The 20,640-nt window shown below is 38.9% G+C and overlaps 2 protein-coding genes across 5 annotated transcripts in view; one reads left to right on the top strand and one right to left on the bottom strand.

Annotated features, from left to right (window-relative positions):
* Positions 1-31: 31 nt before the first annotated feature.
* On the bottom strand, positions 32-13,143 carry rufy3 (RUN and FYVE domain containing 3). Of its 4 annotated transcripts, none has more exons than XM_077561054.1 (18): positions 12,668-13,143; positions 10,023-10,196; positions 8,590-8,707; positions 8,371-8,472; positions 8,156-8,279; positions 6,925-6,989; positions 6,769-6,834; positions 6,622-6,691; positions 6,458-6,550; positions 6,291-6,377; positions 4,927-5,094; positions 4,522-4,619; positions 2,925-3,044; positions 2,747-2,822; positions 2,599-2,678; positions 2,497-2,530; positions 1,612-1,689; positions 32-1,149 (listed from the first exon to the last, which is right to left on the bottom strand). In XM_077561054.1, the coding sequence occupies exons 1-18, from the start codon at positions 12,915-12,917 to the stop codon at positions 1,003-1,005; spliced, it is 1,950 nt and encodes a 649-aa protein (XP_077417180.1). In that variant the 5' UTR covers positions 12,918-13,143; the 3' UTR covers positions 32-1,002. The 4 variants fall into 4 exon arrangements, with proteins under 4 accessions (XP_077417180.1, XP_077417182.1, XP_077417183.1 ...); XM_077561056.1 differs by lacking the exon at positions 12,668-13,143 and adding an exon at positions 10,729-12,623; XM_077561057.1 differs by lacking the exons at positions 32-1,149; positions 1,612-1,689; positions 2,497-2,530; ... (1 more) ...; positions 2,747-2,822; positions 2,925-3,044 and adding an exon at positions 3,994-4,382 and having other exon boundaries at positions 12,668-13,141.
* A 996-nt stretch (positions 13,144-14,139) lies between these two features.
* Positions 14,140-20,640, top strand: part of LOC144048452 (electrogenic sodium bicarbonate cotransporter 1-like) — a 55,545-nt gene continuing 49,044 nt past the window's right edge. Inside the window, exons 1-3 of the mRNA XM_077560434.1 lie at positions 14,140-14,522; positions 16,656-16,903; positions 18,609-18,684. Of these exons, the coding sequence (XP_077416560.1) occupies positions 18,674-18,684 (11 nt within the window). The 5' untranslated portion in view covers positions 14,140-14,522; positions 16,656-16,903; positions 18,609-18,673. The remainder of the gene's footprint in view (positions 14,523-16,655; positions 16,904-18,608; positions 18,685-20,640) is intronic.

Below are 20,640 nucleotides of genomic sequence, written 5' to 3'. Positions count from 1 at the left end.
TTTCAAAGAAAATGAAAAGACAAAAGCAGAGTTAAGAAAAAATCCATTTATTATAGATGCATTTCTGTGATATTCTTTCTTCAACAAAAGATAACATTCAGCAAGTTGAGATGACTGAGACTTGTTTGTAAAAGTGCTCCAAGGCATGAAGGTCAGAGTAAACTGAGGATGATTATTTGTTTTATTTCTTTTAAGCAGACCTAGTTTTTTTTTTATTTATCCAAATAAATGGAGGTTGTAAACGTTGAAGGCTGACTTTAACATCCTTAAGGCTAATATCAGTCTTGTCTTTATATGAACAACCAGCTGAAATGTCCTCATAACAACCCAAAATGGCACCATATTTGTTGCGATACAGTGGTCCCCCACTACATGCCAGATTTAAGATTGCATTTTAAAAGTGTTTTTTACAGTCAAGTGGCACATCCCCAGTGTAGTACCTCGTTGTGCCACAACATGCAGAGCAGCACTGAGCTGTACTGGAAGAAATGCTGCGTAATAGAAGAAGAGCCAAAATAATAGCAATCGTCCCTGCTCCGTATGTGTTGCTGCTTCGTTAAGGTAGGTTCCAATTAACGTAAAATCGAAGCTAGCAGTGGACTTGGGTGGATAGATGGAATGATATGGTTTGATTCAACATTTGTGTGCTTCTTTCTTTTGGTTTATGTCAATTTTGTTGCTGTTCCATGTGTGTTAAAGCAACGGTTGTTTGAAGGTTTATAATTTACGCAACATGTAGGCTAATTTGTTAGCCCACAAGTGGCATTTTCATTAAGACAAATTTAGGCTTGGATGATGATTTGTTTAAAGATATTTTCATTTGTGAAACATGAAACAAGCATGCGTTTCCTCTTTTTCTAAATGTGTTGTAATAAATTGAAGAAAATCAAGTGTAAGCGTCCATTATGAGGATATACTTTGGATTGTAAAAAAAAAAAGAAAAAAAAGTGCATGTTGCGGTTCCAGTCGTAGCAGGAAAGCGTCCGTGTTTTGTTTTATTTGTTACGCTGGTGACGTGGAAGCGTACTGCTGCAGTAGGAGCGCATAGCATGCGGCGCACACCACCTCGGGCAAGATGGACGACGGCAGCGGCAGCTCGTTGGCCACGCAGCCCTCGCAGAACACGCCGCCGCAGTTCTTGCATTGTCTCTGGAAAGAAAATGAATACAAATAGCATCAGCAGTGCACAGAAGATTGGCTCGTTTTCATGGGTGCAACCATCTTTTGTTCCAATACTTTAAATAGCCAAGGAGAATTATTGCATGAAAGAAATATATTGGACATTACAGAACATGACAAGAAATAATGCTGTCCACTTTTTTTTTTTCCGGCATGCAGAATTGCAATACATTATAACCTAGAGATAATGATGCACATGCTGCCATCTAGTGGCGTCTTGGTGCCAAGGAACTATGGCATTTTGAAGTGAGTTGAGTAGCATCACAAAAGTGATTAGACTCCCTTTGGGTGCCTCCAAATAAAAAGGAAAAAAAAAGGAATTTGGAAACATGCCTTTCAGTGAAACAATTTAAATTAAATTAAATACAGTACATGCATGCGGTCCTTTTGACATGTTTTGCTCATAGTACAGAATCTCACACTGCCTGCTACCTTTGTCTTAAGGAGGGAGTCTTCCTGCTTGCACATGCTGCACACGGAAGCTTGATTGATGTCCACAAAGGGCTCATCCTGGACATGAACAACATTGCTACTGACACTTGTCATTATCAGAACATGGCATTTCATTTCAAATTGTGTGTAGTGACCAAAATGAGGGTGCGCGCAAGAAATTCTCCCGCAAGCTGGCACATATGGAAGCCTCCTGCATGGAATTGATGCCAGCAAAAATCTTGCCAGGCTTCAGCTCGGTAAACTTATGATAATGTAGGATCAAGTCCACAAGTGTTTTGCTTTTTCTTTGGATTTTGATGGTGAGAAAGGAAAAGTACCGGGAAAAAAATAATGTCAAAGTAAATCCAAATGAGCAAAAAATAAAACAATAAAAAAAAAAAAAAATATATATATATATATATATATATATATATATATATATATATATATGTACATAAAATATAGTACATTAAAATTTCACTTAAAAATACAAAGTAATTTTTTTAAGTAAAACAAAAAGTATGCATGATATAAAAAAAAACACTCCAAAAAGTCAAAATAGATTTTTTTTTTTAAGTACATTTATTAAATTTAAAAACACATAATATACACAGAAATCTATAAACAAAAAACCTCCCGTATGTGGCTGTGACATATTTTTGAAGGGTGGCAAGTTCTACCTCGACTTTTTACAGACATTTGTGTGGCAACTACAAACATTATTTTACTATATAAATGTGACTAAAAAGTGTTATGATCACCGCCATTTGACGCTCGGACCAAAAACCATTCCGTAAACAAATTCATATTTAGCACGTGGATGCTAACATAAATAGCATGTACACACAAGCCCTGCATGCTTATATATTAGGAAAAACAACTTACCACTTCATCATCATCATCAGATGGGCAAAAGGACCTTAAGAAGAGAACTACAAAGTTAAAAGCAGACTTTAAAATGGCTGCCATGTTGTCGAAAGTACATACAGGCTGGAGTTTGGGCTGCTTTTGTCTTCTGCTGTCACTTGGAGTCGAACCTTCCTCACCGCTGGAGATCCCAAGTTGGGCTGCAACACCAAAGCCTTGTTAAACAAACACTTGGAGGCCACACGTGTTTATTAGAGGGTGCGTGTACTTGGGGGAGGTCCTCGGGCTGTGTGTTGGCTCGGTGGTGATCGCGCTCCCTCTTGGGCTCCACATCCACGTTAGACCTAGTGGAAGGCAGGGGCAAAAAAGAAAAGAAAAAAAAAAGCAGGATTTGACATTCAATTGTCATGAATACGTCTGAGCGTGTTGGCATTTTTGGGGTTTACCTGCGTCTCCGGAGCTGCTCCAGCTCCACCTCCAGGCTCTCGATCTTGTCCCCAAACTCGCACTTGAAGAGGCGGTTGGCCTCCAGCACCGCCTCCTTTTCCCGCTCGGCCTGCTTACATCTGTTTTTGTTGTTGGTTTTTTTGGGGGGTGGAAAATGGTGATGGAGGGATGCAAAAAGCAACTTTAAAAGAAAGGAAAACAAACTGGAAAAGAAGGAATTGGTGCAGAAATTGCATGTGAACGCTGCGCGATAGAAATTGAAGTGTCAGAAATGTCGAATACGGGAATGAAATAATAAAGCTGAATTTTAGTGGAGATGTTGAGATTTTTCTTAAAGAAAATGGCAGAAACTTTTACAACATTGAACAGTTTGACGTCTGTTAAGAATTTGGGAATTTGAGGTGAATTGATAAAAGTTTCTGCAGTTTCGTTTTTGAAACGTGGAAAGTAGGAATCGTTTGAGAAATACGGAATTTGGAGTTAGTACCAAGAAAAAAAAAAAGACAAGATTAATAACAATAATGCCAAAATGTAAAACTAATGCTTTTAAAATACTTACTAGTTCTTGTTTTATATATTTAGTTTGAATTTTTTAGAATAAGGATTTGAATTGAATTAAAATTTGTTCCATATTTATTTTGCATACTTGTTTGTGTTTATAGTGGCTTGTCATCTTAATTAAAAAAAAAATATAGCACTTTTTCATCTTATGAAGATATAAAAATATACTGTATATATTTTAATTTGGTATCTTTTGTCGTTATACATCTTTATTTTTTTACATAAAAATTTAATTTATGAAAGTAAAAAAAAAATATTTTTTATAGCAGCAGTTTAAAAACGTTTGGTGTTGCATTTATATTTTGTTTTATGCATCTTGTTTTTTTCTTATCTCTTACGTTGTATGCTTTTACCGGTACTTGGTCTCTCTGTGGCTTTTTTTTTTTTTTTTTTAAATCACAAAAACCTGGCAATTTGACCGGGTGTGTAGACTTTTGGTATCCACAATACATTTTTCTTATGTAGGAATTCAGCCTTCACGCAATAATAAGCCAACTCACAAGCGAGTGAGCATATCAGGAAGTGGGCTCGTTTTTGGTTGATTGTTTTATTAGCCTAATGGTTACAAGGACAAATGTTGACATACAGCTCTAAAATCCAGAAATGAATGGTCTTTCTCCCACTTGACCACTTCTTTGGACCACCGCCCCGGCACACGGGGGCGCTCATGAGCACATCTGACAAAAAAGAAGCACGAAGCGCGTGGGAGAACACAAGGATTTCCTTTAAAAGATGCATTGAGTCCGCTCTAATCGAAGCCGGTGGAAAGAAAAAAATTGGAGCTCCCTAGTTTGGTTATTTCTGTTAGCGCGTTTGCGTCGGGCTACTGCTGCAGCTGCAGGAGCTTCTCCGCGGCCGAGTTGATGTTCCTGGCCTGCTTCGCCAGATGTTTCTCGCTATTAAATGCGCCGTTAAATATAAAAGGAAATGAGAAAAAAAAAAGTGATGATAAAAAGGAGGAGGGAGAAAACAGGAGAGATTTGAACAAATGGATTGGGAGGTTTCGGCGATACGGTGCAGTTGGGAGGCGCTCACCTGCTCTCCAGATGTTTGATGGTGCCTGACATCTGGCCGATTTTGTCCTCCAGACGGGCCACGGCGTCGCTTTTCTGCTTGGAGCTCGCATCAGCGCTCTGAAGAAGAAGAAGAAGAAGAGGCCATTTGGATTAGGGCTGAACAATTTTGAAAATAAATGAATCTGCGATACAATAAACAATTCAATTCAACATTTAAATTCTGAGTTCATCAAGACACGATATGATGATGATGAATGAAGAAGAAGAAAAAAAAAATATATATATATATATACTGTATATATAAAAAAAAGAAAAGGAGAGCAATGATGATGACATGTCAAATCGGTAAAATTACCAAATGAATAATACTGAGCTCTCCAGAAAAAATAAAAAAAGACACGATATGAATAAATCAATGTCGTACCTGCGACTTATGGCCGAGCTGTTGGTTGATGACGCGCAGGTCATCCAGCTGCTGCCGGAGCTCCACCAGCGCATCCTGCTTCTCGCACACGTCCTTCTCCAGCATCTTCATGGACAGCTCCATCTCCTGCTTCATGCCGATCTGCACCTCCAGCTCCTTCTCCACGTCCTGCGCCAGCGGGAAATAAAGACGCGGCTAATGATATGCGCAGGGCAGTTGACGTGCTGGACATTGAAAGACACATTTGAGTTTTAAAGCGGGACATTTGGGTCAGGTAGGATCAAAAAAATTTAATAAAAAATCAATTGCATTCAAAATGTGTACAAATTGCTCATTTTAATGACAATAATTCATGCTCGATTGTCTTACTTTTAAGTTAATTGTAATCAAACTAGGCAATAATATAACATTTGATATAAAATTGTTCATTTCAATAATGAAATCAATTAAGTCATTCATTTTATTATTTAAAATTCACGCCATTATTAGTTAGACCACGGCTTGATAACAAATTAGTTAATTGGTTCATTTTACTATAGTTTTCTATTTCAGTAAATTCCTTTATTTTAATAATAAAAAAATAAATAATGCTCAATTTAAATTAATTTGCAATTTATTTAATTCTAAACATTTTTTTCTCTCTTGTAAAGTTAAAAAGTAAATAATAAAGAAGTGTAAAAACAGTCAAATGTTGTGGTTCTGCCTGTAATTCATATCTTTTGTTTTAAGCGTTAAGGGACTTTAACTCATTCACGGCTATAGACGTCAAAAATTTATTTGAACTATTTCTTAGTTTCACATTTTTTCCCCACTTTTGTTAACAACAGTATGAAAACCTAGAAACATTTTTTAATTGTACAGATATAAAATTTGTGATTAATCTTGAGTTAACTAGTTGAAGTCATACGATTAATTCGCCTGATGCCCCCAATTAAAAAAAGAAAAGATCACTAAAAATCATGGGCGTCAGATGATTAAATGTTTTTATTGTAATTCATCGCATGACTTCAATAGTTAACTCACGATTATTCGCAAATTTAATATCTGTTCTAAATGTACAATAAAAAAAATCTGGGTTTACATACAACCACCTTTTGGGTTAACAAAAGTAGAGAAAAATGTGAAACTAATAGAAATTGTATTAATATTGAATTTTTGACGTCACTGGCAGTGAATGAGTACAACAACAACAAAAACCTAATTCAACAAAACAATTGTTTATATATTTATCAATCAATCGGCCATCGGAATTTTACTCAGCAAAATATTGGAATCGGCCTAGAAAAATAATAATAAAAATGCCAGGCTTCTTGATCAAGTCAATGAGAATTCTAAAGAGCAGTAGAACGGAGCAGGAAACTGACCAATCGAAGGAGCGTCTCCTCCTTGAGCTGCTTGCGCGTTTCGCCCAGCGCTGGCCCGTCGCACGTCGCCGAGTCGCTTCTCAGCGCCTGAAAAGGCAGAAAACGCATTAAAAAAAAAAACAAGACAAACGATATGCAACGAAGCGGAAGGCTCCCTGACGGCTCACCTTCCTGTTGGACTCCAGCTGATACGAGCTCTCCTCCTTCACCCGCTCCACGTCTTCTTGTAGCGTGATGATCCTGTTGTTGGCCACTGCCAGCTGCACAAAAAGTCCACATCGCCGTGTTCATGGATATGGAAGAGGAAGTCACACACAAACATTTCTCGCACCTCTTCTGTGAGCTTCGTGTTGGACTTCTCCAGCGCGTCCACTTTGGCCTGCAAGTTGTTTACGGAAGCGCTGCACGCACAAGACGGGAAAAGTTAGGCTTGATTTTTTTTTGTTTTACAGGAGCGTCAAGCGCTAGCACGACAAACCTCAAATGTCTGTTGAGCTCCTCCACGTAATTCTTCTGATCGAGTATGGCGGTGATCTGACCGTCACTGATTAACACAAAACAACATCAACACTTTTTTGGGAGAAATAATAATGAGCCTTCTTGTTAAAACTATTCAGAAAGCAGCCGCACTCACCCTTCTGCGCTTTTGCTACTGTGACCTCCGTCTTTTAGGTACATTGAGAAATCAATCACCCCAACCTGCATGAAAAAAAAAAAGGAAGAATTACTCAGAATTGGCCGCACGGGAAAGGAAAATAAATAAAAGATATTTAAATAAATAAATAATGAAAAAAAAAAAGTTTTTAATCTCAACAGGACCAACCTGGTTAAATAAAAGTGAAATGAAAAATACTAATATAGGAAAAAAAATTGGATTGTCAATATTAGAATGAACATATATTTATTTTTTTTTTTCAACAAATCTTAAGATTTGTTGTCAAGCGAAAAGATCATAATAAAAAAAAAAGTCTAAGAACAATCAAAATCAAAACAATCTTCAAAAAAACTGAATTATTTTTGTTCAAGAAAAGAAAATCTAAAGTGGTTTAAGAAGAAATAATTAAGAAAAAAAAGAAGCTTTTTTTCCCCAAGAAAATAAATGAATTTCTCCCCCAAGAAATATAAATAAAAGATACTGATAAAAAAAAAGTCTTAAGAACAATCAAAATCAAAACAAAAACTGAATTATTTTTTTCAAGAAAAGAAAATCTAAAGTGGTTTAAGAAGAAATGATTAAGACAATTTTTTTCTCCAAGAAAAAATAGCTTTTTTTTCCAAGAAAATAAATGAATTTCACCCCAAGAAATATAAATATAAGATAGTAATAAAAAAGGTCTAAGAACAATCAAAATCAAAACAAAAACTGAATTATTTTTTTCAAGAAAATAATCTACAGAAGTTTAAGAAGAAATAATTAAGACAATTTTTTCCTCCCGGAAAAAAAAGGTGTTTTCAAGAAAATAAATGAATTTATCCCCCAAGAAATACTGTACATATTTTCAAAAAAAAAAAACTATTACACTCCCTACCCACCCAAAAAAATCAAAGCCATTTTTTTTGCAAGAAAAAAAAATGTATGCATTTTTTTCCAGGCAAAGGTCTTTCTAGTGACTCATTTTTGGCTTTAACCTTCCGACCGACCACCGTATCCTTCCTTCGAACAGACTCCATCCCCCAAATCGTCTAAAAACAACAACAACAACAAAACCACGCTGCTTCCTTCCAGGTTGATGCTGTTAAGACGTCGACACGTTGGGTGCATTCGGGACATTTTTGGAACGCTTCAGCCACTGTGGAGGTTCTCTTCTTCTACTTGAGTGCATTTGACCTTGTTTATAAAGCCGTGCTGTTGAAAGCGGGCCAACCTGCGAGTCCAAGTCCTCCCCCTTCATGCACAGGTTGGCATCGATGACGTTGAGCCCGACCAGCAGTCCGGCGATGACGGCGCCCTCCTCCTCCATCATGAGAGCGTTGGGCTCGTAGAATTCACTACACACATGAAAGAATACAAAAATAAAATCACATTTTTGGTTTCTGACAGGTTTGACAGTAAAGACAAAATGCGCAGCGGTTGGGCAACCTTAGCAGGTCCTTCCTGTTGATGATGGTTTTCATGTAGTCGGACAACTTCTTCTGCATCAAGGCCAGTCGTAACCAAGCGCGGCCTCTTCCTAACGGCGTCCTGCCAGTCAGAAAACTCATTAGCTCCTCACGTGCGCATTTCTTGACCAATTCCAAGTCTCACATTCGACATTTCAACAATTCAATAATCCCGCAGCAAGTGTATTCTCCAACTGACTTGAGGCCAGGCAGGTCTTTGACACTGGCGGTGATCTCCCCGGCCTCGGGCGTCAGCTTCTCGACCAGCTCCAAAGCCCCCCAGAACGACTTGTTCTGGCCCAGGAAGGTCTTCTTGGCTGAGGACGAAAAGACGGTGACGTCAGCGACAACAAATTAGTGATCGGCCGATTATCGGGGCCAAACATTTGGCATTTTAACAAATATCAGCATTTTAATCTGAAGGTCGAGAAAGCTGGCCTCTTACTGAGCGATAGATGCTTGCGAACGTAGCAAATTTAGGCTTTTCATCAGGATTGTTCACAGACAGTTTTCACTTGTCACAAAGACATTTTTTTTGGGTGGGAGAGACATTTTGAACATTTTCAGACAATTTTTCACTGTCTGCGAAGATCTTTTGAAACCTTTTATGAACCCTGACGAAAACCCCATATTAGCTACATTCGCATGCGTTTGTCATTTATGCAATTATTTAAATTTGCACTTTATAAAAAAAATGATGCTTACACTGAGTGGGAACTCCCTACACGTAAAAAAAAAAAAAATGTTTAAAAGGAACCCTGACTGTCATGACTCGTAGCGTTCCTAAAGAAACAACATGCAATTGAGGTTCCTTTTTAAAAAGATGTAATTAAGAAATGATGTTGACATTTTGGGAAACTTTATTTACAGTAGAAAACTTGAGGGAACTATTTACTTGCTTGGTTTTTAATTTAGCTTAACACATGCTGATGACCCTTGAAAGCTACCTGCAATTTTTGTTATATTTTTTTTTAAACAAAACTGTCAGTTCTTTATATGTTTAAAATGAAAAGAAATAAGAAATTTTAAAAACTTTGACGCTAATATTTTCCCTTTTACTGTAAATGAATATCGGCTTGAAATATCGGTTATCGGTCTCCTTGACTACTAACTCTTTGACTGCCAAAAACGTTAAATAACGTTTAGTAAAATCCTATGGAGGAGTGCCAAAGACGTTAAAAAACGCTTGTTTCAAAACAGAGGTGAAACTAACCATTTTCTATTGTTGATTACTCAAAAACGGAATAAGGTAGAAACAAACATTTTTTTTCTGATGAAAGATGAGAGTCCAATCTTTCATTTGGTAGTATGTGTGTTTCCATAGTCCAAACACATAATTTTCTGTGGACCTTGAAAGATCAGTCAAAAGATCAGTCAAAATGCTTAAATCGGCTGGCACCCACGGCATCCCATTTCTGAAAACGTCTGGCAGTCAAAGAGCTAATAATCAGCATCTGTATCGGCCTTGAAAAAAACATATTGGCCTATCACTACAACAAATCAGTCTCTATCAAATCATTGATCTGATCCGAAGAAGTCCTAATACTGAACTATACGTGCCTCTTTTAAGAAGATGACATCTACTGGAGCCTCTTTTTAAGGCAAAGCGGAAGAAGGCATGGTCGAGCTTACTTTTCAAGCCGTGCTTGAGGCAATGCTCCATGACCACGAAAAACTGCTGCAGGGGCGCGTAGTCCGAGTCCAGCGTGCGTCCCAGGTTGAGCGCCGACTCGATCAGACCCTTGATGCTCAACTTGGCCATGTTCATCAGGTTGAGCCTCTCGATGGTGATGGGGTCCTTGGGGTCTAGATCACACACACACACACACACAACATGAAACCGGTTCGGTTACCCTGACAAAGGCCAAAGTGGTGAGTACGTTTTAGTCGATTTCAGTTTAATCTAGGGTACATTCGGGACTAGCCAATCACAGGGCACGTTTAGGCAACTCCCATTAACACCTACAAATAATTGTGAGTCTCCAGAATGTTTTAGAAATATTTGTTGGACAATATTTTTCTACCACAACTGAAGACACAAGAGGCCATTTTGAATCGTGACACTGCTTCCGTTTGTGAAGGAAATTTTATCAAGGATTAATTAGGCATTTGTGAGAAGGCGTGGCCAGAGACGAGGATGGAGCGAGTCAGCAACAAGCGGCACATCCTTATCTGCAGCGTCACGGCCATTTTTACAAAAAAAATTTTTTTTACGTCACCTAAATGACAAAACATCAACGTACGGCGTCAAATCCTTGGCGACACCATCTCAAAGCCGCTCATCTTCTTGTGTGAGGGGGGATGGGTCCTGATTGGCAACCCCCACCGTGAATCCTACCTTCATGGGCCGGCTCGGGGTCCGGCGTGAGGGAGATGTCGTTGAGCTCGCGCAGGCACAGCCACTCGCCGTCCACCGACACGCGGAAGTTGCACAGATAGATGGTCTCCCGGGCGGCCTGCGTGATCTTGTCTGTGGTGGGCGTCGCCGTCTCGCTCTGGGGCGTCAGATCCGACATGATGGCGGGGATGATGACTCGGCAGAAAACCCCTAATAGGCGGGTGTGCTTGCGCCCCCGAAATTCCAAGTGAGGGGACAAAAAGGATGTCTGTAGCAGGTGTCTCGCTCCTCCTCCTCCTCCCTGTGACTGATGGAGACGCTGCGCTTCCTCACTCCTTCACCCCCCCCTTCCCTCCCTCTTCTTCCCTTTTGTGCTGGCGAGGGACTTAAAGGAAAAGAAAACAATGAATCACCCACCACCCTCCTCCGAAGTCTGATCGGGGCTGTCGGTGGCTGGATGCACACTGGGTGTTGACCAAGATGGCCGACTGCTGTGGCGAAGGAGGGCTGGGAAGCAGCCAGCGCGACGTCACGTGAGCAGATGGTGCAAGAGAGAGAGAGAGAGCGAGAGAGGAAGGGGGGAGGGGATGACGGTGGTCCCCATTGAGAGCAAACGAATGCTAATGATGCTAGTGAGCAGCACAAGAATTCCCCGTTTAAGGAAATTGAATAAACAACCAATCAGCGGGAATGAGGCCAAAAATGACAGTCGCTACACCAAAGCTCATTATAGGCTAAAACAGTGTTCATTGTTTTTTGTGCTCCAAGATGCCACAAGATTGCGCCAAAGCCCCGTCTAGTAGAAAAGTAGTCCTAGACTGTGATTGGAGTCACTCCCTATTAGGGCTGCAACGATTATTAGAACTTGAATAATTTGATTTAAAAAAAGAACGTCCAGTTTGGGACCATTTCACACCTATAAAAGAAAAAAACCCACACAACAGAGCATCTACAACCACCAACACAGAAGGCAACATCGATATTAGCCAATTTATTAAAGCCTACTATCGCTAGTTCGAACGTATTGTAACAGCCAACAATAGCCAACAAACTGTAAGAAAACAGACACGTAATAAGCACATTCACAGTTAACAAGGCAGCCACGTTTACATTTGCTGACGCCCACATCACTCACCAGGCCAGGTCCATACAAACTCAATGTCACAGATAATACATTTTGAAAATGATGATGGAGACCCCAAATGTACAAAAATAACACCTGCATCTCAAATGTATGTTATTGTGAATGCAAAATCAATTTGTATCCGAATACTAATCGATGGGATCATTGTTAGAATACTGCTTTTCATTTGACTGATGACTAAACAATTTCTACAATCAACTATATAAAAATGACTATAAATTGTGATTAGGTAGTAGAGAATGCATACATAGCCCTGCTTTCTATTGGAGAGAGATTTGATGCCATATTATTACTGTTCATACTGATTAAAGCACAATACTGTGAGGTACTACTAATTTGTCTTATCTTGTTAATAAATATATTACATTTGTTGCTTGTGAAAGCTATCAAAATGATATTTGTGATTTAAAAACATAATCAGGAGTAGATTACGCGCATTAATTAAGGAAACGTTTTTTGTTTTTTAACTGACAAACAGGAAGTCAAACACGGGACAGTGTCACGTGATCTACCAAACTTGTTGACATTAGCTTGTAGCCGGATTAGCTGTATGACATTTTCTCTATTTTAGCTTTTCTTTTTTTAAACAGTAAACACAAACAAGTCAGTAGAATTTTATATATATGTATATATATAAAAAAGTTTTTAAGCAAACTTTAGTTTGTTTGATCAGCTACCTAGCTAGCATATGTCAGACACCAGTCTCGTGACCGCCATAAACAATTTAACCAGTAAGGGGCAACTTGCATTAAACGTGTGTTACTATAAAATGGCTGCGGTATATAAAGTACTCACTTTTCCGCTTCGACTCGACCCTCTCGATGTGGAAGTCATACTTTGGGGACAGCGAGGAGGCGCCAGCCTTCCCGAACCTCACGTTGACGGAGCTCAACGCCTCCTTGAAGTATATCACCGAGGTGGGTGACAGGGTCTCGTCCGGGCTGTCGTTGCGGTGGCGGTGTCCGTTCTCATCCGAGGAACCGCGGCTCCCGGCGGCGGGTGACCGCGGAGGAAGCCCCGCCGTGGGCAAATCCCTGTCCGCCATCCCTGTAATAAGCAACCCTCTGCGGTCAAACTCGCTCCATGTGACCAACGGCTACGTAGCTAGGTGGTGCTTAGCTCCGGTCTCGCATGGCTACGAAACGACATCAAGCCCGCCGATGTCACCCCAAAATCGAATTACGACTCCGTCCAGACTCTCACCCTCTGATAGTAAAACATCCACACTGTTTTTTGCTAATCCGTTGCTAATTTTCTCGCGTCATCAGATGACGCCATCAGTGATTGAACATCAAGTGGAAGATGTGCCACTCCACACTATTATGTTCGATTTCTGAACCAATTGGATAAATACACACGTATCTACCACTGCTGCCGTGATGGTAAATATTAAAATGTATAAGGGGGTAAATGTTTGTAATTATTACATTTACAATTACAAACGTTGTTCTGGGTATTTACGGTGGGGATGTGACACATCCAATATGGCAGACGCGCCGACGCATCATAGCAACAGGCCAACCCACGGGAGGCGGTATGTTAATATTTGCATACAGTATTATATGTTTATGATCTAAATGATTCGTAGTTAATTGAACATTTGACATCATTACTAGAAATGAAAATGTGTAACACCTGCACAGGACTTACATAATGAAGAATATGAAATAAAGTTGTCAGTATGAGTGGGAATGTAAGATGGCTGCCCTCCGGCTTCACCCGTGTGGGGTCAGTTGACAGGCCATTAATATAATACATATAAATCTGTGGCCCTGCAGAGCCAAAATGGCCACTCGGGGAAAATACTACTCTACTCATGATTGACATGCTTACCAAATTACATGTTGGTAGGTGAAACTGGCTTAAGGGGTTGAATTATTTTTTAAATTCTGAAGAGCGCTACCGAACGAACGGGCTAGTTTACATTAAAATGGTGAATTTCCAAAATCTTTTCATGCATGGCTTCCTAAGACTTTTTTGTGGGTCTGCTCATGATAGACCGGCCTACCAAATTTTATGTTGCTAGGGGAAACTGAAGAGGCTGAATTCTATCTTTCTTTTTGTTTTAATTCTGGAGGGTGCTACCGAACGAACGCGCTTCTCTACACACCAAAATGGTGGACTTCCTGTATCTTTTTGGCCATGGCTTCTCGAGACGTTTTTGTAGGGCTACTCATTACAGACATGTCTACCAAATTTCATGTTGTTAGGTGAAACTGGCTTAGGGCGCTGGATTCTTTTTTTAAATTCTGGAGGGTACTGCTGAGCGAATGGGCTGCTTTACACCAAAATGGTGGACTTCCTGTATTGTTTTGGCCGTGGCTTCTTGAGACCTTTTTGAGGGTCTACTCATAATAGACACGTCTGCCAAATTCTATGTTGCAAGGGGAAACTTTCTAGGAGACACTACAGAGACACTTTGTGGATGTCATAGTATGTCAATATGTGCAATTTCAGGGAAAATGGAACAGTGTTTCCTGGAACAATTTCCCTGGAGCGTGGTGAAAGCCAGTACAGAGACAGCCGGAATCCAAATGTTACGTAAATAGACATTCCCAACAACAAAGCGCCGTCCAGCCGACGCACATTCCCCCGAAAGCCCTCCCTTTAAGGAGACACCACGTGGACAATATTGAAGACCTTTGAAGAGGTATTGAAAATAAAGCCGCCACGGTGAACTTTGAATGCAGTTCATCCCTGAATGTTATTGTCTGCTTTCTGTTCTTCTTCTGAAATGCCCTGCATGGTTGCTGCATCTGTTTTGCGTTACACACTTATGTATGTGGGACGATCCCCGCCAACGCCAATTTGTCTTCCGTATATGTCTTCCCAATGTTATAATATACAATATTATGTGTTGTGAATAAAAACATCACATTTGCACTGGTGCAAAAATAAAAGTGATGTAAAGCACGGTTTGCCTAGTGCTCATGTACGGAGTATTTAAGGCTAGTCTATTCACTCCATGGCAAAATTAAGTTGTTATATCGAAGATTTTTAAGTGTTCATTTTTAATCAACAAGACAAGTTCAAATCTGAATCTAGAATCACACACTTTCTTTGTATGTGTTGCTGCTCTATGGTTGTTAAAATTATCAGTTGTTCAGAAGGTTTTCAATTACTATAAGTTCTGCTAATTTCCAATGGCATTTCGCATTACAGAGTGCGATCCATGCTTGAAACTGAACAGGAAGTCATCCATTTTGGCTTGAAGCAACCATTTGTTTTCATTTGCTTCCAAGCTTTTCTATGTGTTTGTCTCACTCTGTTGACTTCGTGTCCAAACGCAAACGTGTCCACTAGTAACTGAATTTAGCTGACCTCAGATTAATGAGTGAAGGCATTTCTCTTCTGCAGTAAACTTTTTTTGTTATCGATTGACTTGTCATAAGTCATTATAGATCAAGACCAACATTTTGCCTAGTGTAAAAATAATTTTAACTTAAAAAGAAAGAAGCGGGGTACATCCTAGACTGGTCATATCATTGGATATTTTAGTTAGTTTGTTTTTTAATGAAAATAATGCACTTTTTCCCCCTAAATATCAGGTTTATGCAAAATTTTGTCCTAAATCCCAGCCTCTCCTCTCATAAGAACCCTCAAAGCTGCGAGGCAGATGTGCTAACCACAGGGACACCGTGCTGCCCATGTGCATGGTCTAATTCATTTTTTTTTTTTTATGTGTGAATAGCTCAAGGTCCTAGAAAGCTACAAGATGGAATGGATGAAAATATGTAGGTTCATTAAAGTAAAAAAAAAAAAAAAAGGCATTGAATACACGTCTGCCACAACGTAACACCAGCAGATGGCGCTGTAAATTGAAAATACAGAAGGTGCCTTTCATAGATTGGAAATAGAAAAACTGGAAGGGATGCTTTGATTTTGTTTTAATACTGAACAAATGTATCAACAACGACACACAAAAAAAAGTTAATAAAATAAAATCATTACTCAATTTTATTGTATTTTTAATTTTCTATACATTGTAAAAAAAACACCTTTTTGGGGGGCTAAAACAGTCATTTAAGTTGGAACGGCTTCAAAATATAAATTATCCACATTTATAATAACACTGTTGTTTAGCTCAACAAAGCAATGGTTTTCAAATGGGGGTACGTGAGATTTTAAAATATATTTAAAAAGTATATGTAAATATTTCCCCAAAAAAATCTAAGTTAATGAAATGAAGTCAGTAGGCTATTCAATTTCAGTGTCCTAAAAAAACAGCATCTCCCCCGTACCACAATGGTTTGAATCACCTGTAAATCTCTTGAAAAACTTTTATTTAAAAGTCAATTAATTATTTATTTTAGTGAACGGAGCTTTACTATTATCCCAAAAAGATGACACTTTATGTTGATAATAATTTGTATGTGCACAAATCTTTATTATTAAATTATTATTATTATTTTTGTTATATCTGTTTTATTTCCAAATAGTTCAGGAGACCACATAAATACAAAAAGTGTTTCAAAGTTTAATAAATCAGACAATGATGGCACAGCCCAATTTAAATTTTATTGAACTTTGTTGCCTCGAAATATTGCGGAACATCACCTGACTGGGCAAATGGCGGGGTGCACCTTGGACTGGTTGCCAGTCACCCACGGTTTAATCGAATTCATTTATTACATTTTAATTATCGTCATTGTATGAGGATGAGCTCAAGCATTTCCCCGCTGACTTTGGCCGAGAGGATGGGCACACCCTGGACTGGTCGCCAGGCAATTTTCGAATGTGTTATTTTATTATTACCCATGCCTTTCATATCTCTTTGTGTTAGAGTGCTGCCAGAGTACCTGATGACGATGATGATGATGATGATGGAGCAGCAATGGAACACGCCTCTTCCTCCTCCTCTTCCTCGTCCTCCCCCAGCTGCAGGAGGCGGAGGAGTGGCCTGGACTGGCGGCCGGCCGAGCGTCACTTACAAACTGGAGAGGCGCTCCTTTCCAACGATCACTTGTTCACCTTCACGGCCACGGTGGGACTGAGACTTGAGAGGAAGGAGGCAACGATTAACTCCCTGCTGTAAGTCATTGACACACAACAGAGTGGTTGCCAACGAGGTTGTGCGGTCATTTATCTCCTTTCTAGACACGTTTTAAATATGTATTTAATGCATGTGTACATGTTTGTGCTACATAAGTTAATGTTTATGTTGAGTTTGTTTCATGGTGTCAGAGTGCTGCTACTAGAATCATTCTTTTATCATTGAGTTTTTTTTCCTAAAATAATTGTTAAATGAAGGTAAAAGAAAAGAACAAAAAAATAGTTTTATCTGAATTTTTTTCCTACCCTTTGACAATACTAGAATCACTTTTAGAATTTGTTATTTGCGAATTCGAAAGTATTTATAAAATTTAGGGTTAGGGTTAACACTAATCCAGAAGAAAACAGACTTTTCATCTTAACATTTTTGTGTACATTTAAAAAAAAAAAAAAAAAAAAATATATCCTTTATATTTTTTTTTACCAAGTGCAACTACGACAATCACTTGTTTTCAATGTTTGTGTCAATTGAAAAATAATTTAAAAAAATACATAAATTAAAGATGAAATAAAATAACATTTACAAACTATTTTTTTTCTATATTTTTGATACTGGAAATACATTTAAAAAAAATAATACATTCAAATACAATTGCAAAATTGAGGAACAAGAAAAGAACAAAGTAGCATTTATCTGAACTATTTTGCTGCTGTCTTTAGAAATAATTTTGTCTGTGTCTAATGCAGCTACTGGAATCACATTCTTGCTTTGATTGGAAAAAATGTAAATAAATGCAAAATGTTATTAAGATTATTTTTTTTACGTTAACATTTTTATAAATCTTTTTGACACTACTTGAATCATTCTTTTATTTATTATTTTTTGATAAATTCAATAATAGAGTACAAGAAATGGAATAAAAAAAAAAGCTTTATCTTCGAAGAGGTCTTAGAATTAATTTTAAAATATATACTGTATGTTTGTGTTTAGCTTTTAAAGGCCAATTTGATTTGTTTGGCCTAAACCAGAGCTGTCAAATTTTTTTAATTCAGAGGCTACTTTCACCTAAATATGATCTCAAGTGGGCCGGACCAGAAAGGTTCAAATTATTTCCTGTTTTTTTTTATGGAAATTATAAGTCCATTGCGAAAATATTCCTATTTAATATGATTTAACCACAGAATAATAATCTAACAATTCTTAACAAAAATGACCGCAAAATTTTTGCATCATATTTTAAGTAAGTGGTGGTTAGTGCGCCCGCCAGTGGACAAAATAAAAAAAAAAACAGCAGTTCATTTTATTGAAAAACTGATTTTTGTGTTCTGTCCTAACGGGAACCCCTGATGGGCCTTATGTTTGATACCACCACCCCCCCCCCCCCCCGGCTTAAGCCGACCAGCCAATAATCACAGGTCGTGTTATTCTTATGCCACATAACAACGTGAATGCAACTACTTGACGCTTCTCTAGGTGCACTTTCGCACACTATTGTGATCCAATACAAACAACCCCACACTTTTTGAACGGTACTCCTATTACAATATGCCTATTATTGTGGTTGTAAGATGATTATTAGGTATTTTGATTAGTAACTCAAAAGTGAGCATTATCAAGGATGCTATCAGGTGGTGCACGTGAAAGCTTATGCCATCATGAAAGAGAATGTTCATCTCATAGCAGATCTTGTGGGCATCAAACAGGACTGACTGTGTGTGTGTGTGTGTGTGTGTTTCTTGTCAGGTTCTAACATCAACCCGGGTCCCGCTCGGCACACTGACCACTAAAAAGACACGCCGGCCGAAAAGATGAGCAAAAAGTAAGTGACCCCTGACGATCTTGGGAACGCTGCGGTCAATTAATGACATGCAGTCAGGGATGTGATTTTTCCGCTAATTCGCGGAATTCCGCTTTTTTTATCTCCAAAAATAAACATTTTAAATTTTCGTTTTTTTTTTTTGTAGTTCATTGTGTATGCACATGACTCCGACAGATAACATCTTCTGCTATAACAAAGACATTTGTGGTATGCTCTAATATGAGTTACTTTTCATTTGGTCACGATACAATTATTTGTTCATGAAATTTGAACTCGTCAACATTATTTATGTGTTAACTTAGTAATCACATTAGTTAGATATGATGATATTCTCAGTGATAGTTTTTAAAAGCAAAGGCAGTCCAATGTTTTTGAATGTGACTGATTTTGAGTTGACTAAAACTGCCATTTTATATGGGATAGTTCAATATACATTGAAAATTTATGCTGTTGTTTTGTCTATTTCTTTGTCATGTGAGTGCATTGAAAGTACTTAAAAACACGGAAAACCCATGAGCTCCGGGAAGCCCCCCCCTGGACCTAGCTGGGTGCCGGCGGCCCCCAGACCCCCGGCTAAATTTTCAGATAATTTCACTTTGGTCAAATCACATCCCTGCATGCAGTCCATGAGGGGTGAATTTTGAATGACTGTGTTTGTATTGCATGTTGAGCTGGTCCCTTGGAGGTTAGGCGAAGTGTAAACGTGTTAAAGTTTAACATCAGTACAAATACCAACCAAGTCATTACAAGGTGCATTTGTGCTTGAAAACGCAATCACCGGCTCTTCACCTTCTTGTTCCACATAGGAAGTGACAGACATCATTTCCTTATCGATTTATAAATTTGGAATGAGTCACCGAATTATTCTCTTGAGGCTTGAACTCATTGCGATAGATCAAACTCAAATTCAACATTTTATATGTTCGCGCGGATCTAAGGTTAATGGCGCACGTTACAGTCTGCTTGCATGGGGGCCGAGTGGGGCCACCTGATCAGGTAGACTGAGCTCCGGCGCGTCAATCTCTGCAGGCTACCATCAACACAACCACAGCAGTCTTCCTGGTGAACTTTGTACACGCGCACACTCGTGTGCACGCACATATGATGTGGCGTGCAGGACACAAAACGACACATGTATGCTTACACAATGTCTCGCAGACACCGTACAGTGTAAGTTGCCTCCAGGGCCTGTTGATGTTTCCAAGGCTCGCTTGGACACACGCAATGCAATGCACGACTTTGTATGTGCCCTGCGAGGCCTGACAGAAAGACTATCTCAACAAGGCGTCAGATAGCGAGCCCAGAGTGCAAAGTAATACCGGCGGTCCAGGTTATATTGATCGCCGAAACGCTCCTTTATAGCGCAGAATCGCAGAACATCTGTGAACGATTATACTATTCCGCTGGAATGTATTTCGCAAGTTATTTCCTGTGCAGCTGCTTGCACGAGTCTGCGATTTTAAAACAGAACATCATTTCCATTGGATCATTTTTGGACTTTATTAAACCTCCGGTTGATTTAGTGTAAACCCCCCCCGACCCCCCTCCTTTTGTCGAAATAACGCCAAAAAGCTTGTAGAGAACATGTAAAGAGATTGTATGCGATCGAGTAAAAAGATTATGGCAAAACCGTGGGGATAAAAGAGGCCATCCACCTTTATTGTTTTATTGTGGTGTATCAGAAGGAAAACTAGCATAATCCACTTACACTTCTAGTCATATATAGCGGTACTCAGAAAACGTAGCAATGTTTTTGTTGCATTTTGTCAAAGAAAAATACACATTCAATTAATTCAGCAGAATAAATTTGACTCTATTCAGAATGGGACCAAATAGACTTAGTTTTAGAGTAATATTTATACGTGGAAGAGAGTAGAATAAAGAAGTGAAATTAATAAATAAAAGTGACTCAAGGGTTGTGGAACAAACTCACAACCTTCACTTTGGGAGACTGCT

This window comes from Vanacampus margaritifer, chromosome 3 (assembly GCF_051991255.1).
Source record: "Vanacampus margaritifer isolate UIUO_Vmar chromosome 3, RoL_Vmar_1.0, whole genome shotgun sequence".
NCBI lineage: Eukaryota > Metazoa > Chordata > Actinopteri > Syngnathiformes > Syngnathidae > Vanacampus > Vanacampus margaritifer.
Note: the sequence above shows the minus strand (reverse complement) of the source record. Positions and strands in the feature narration are given on the sequence as shown.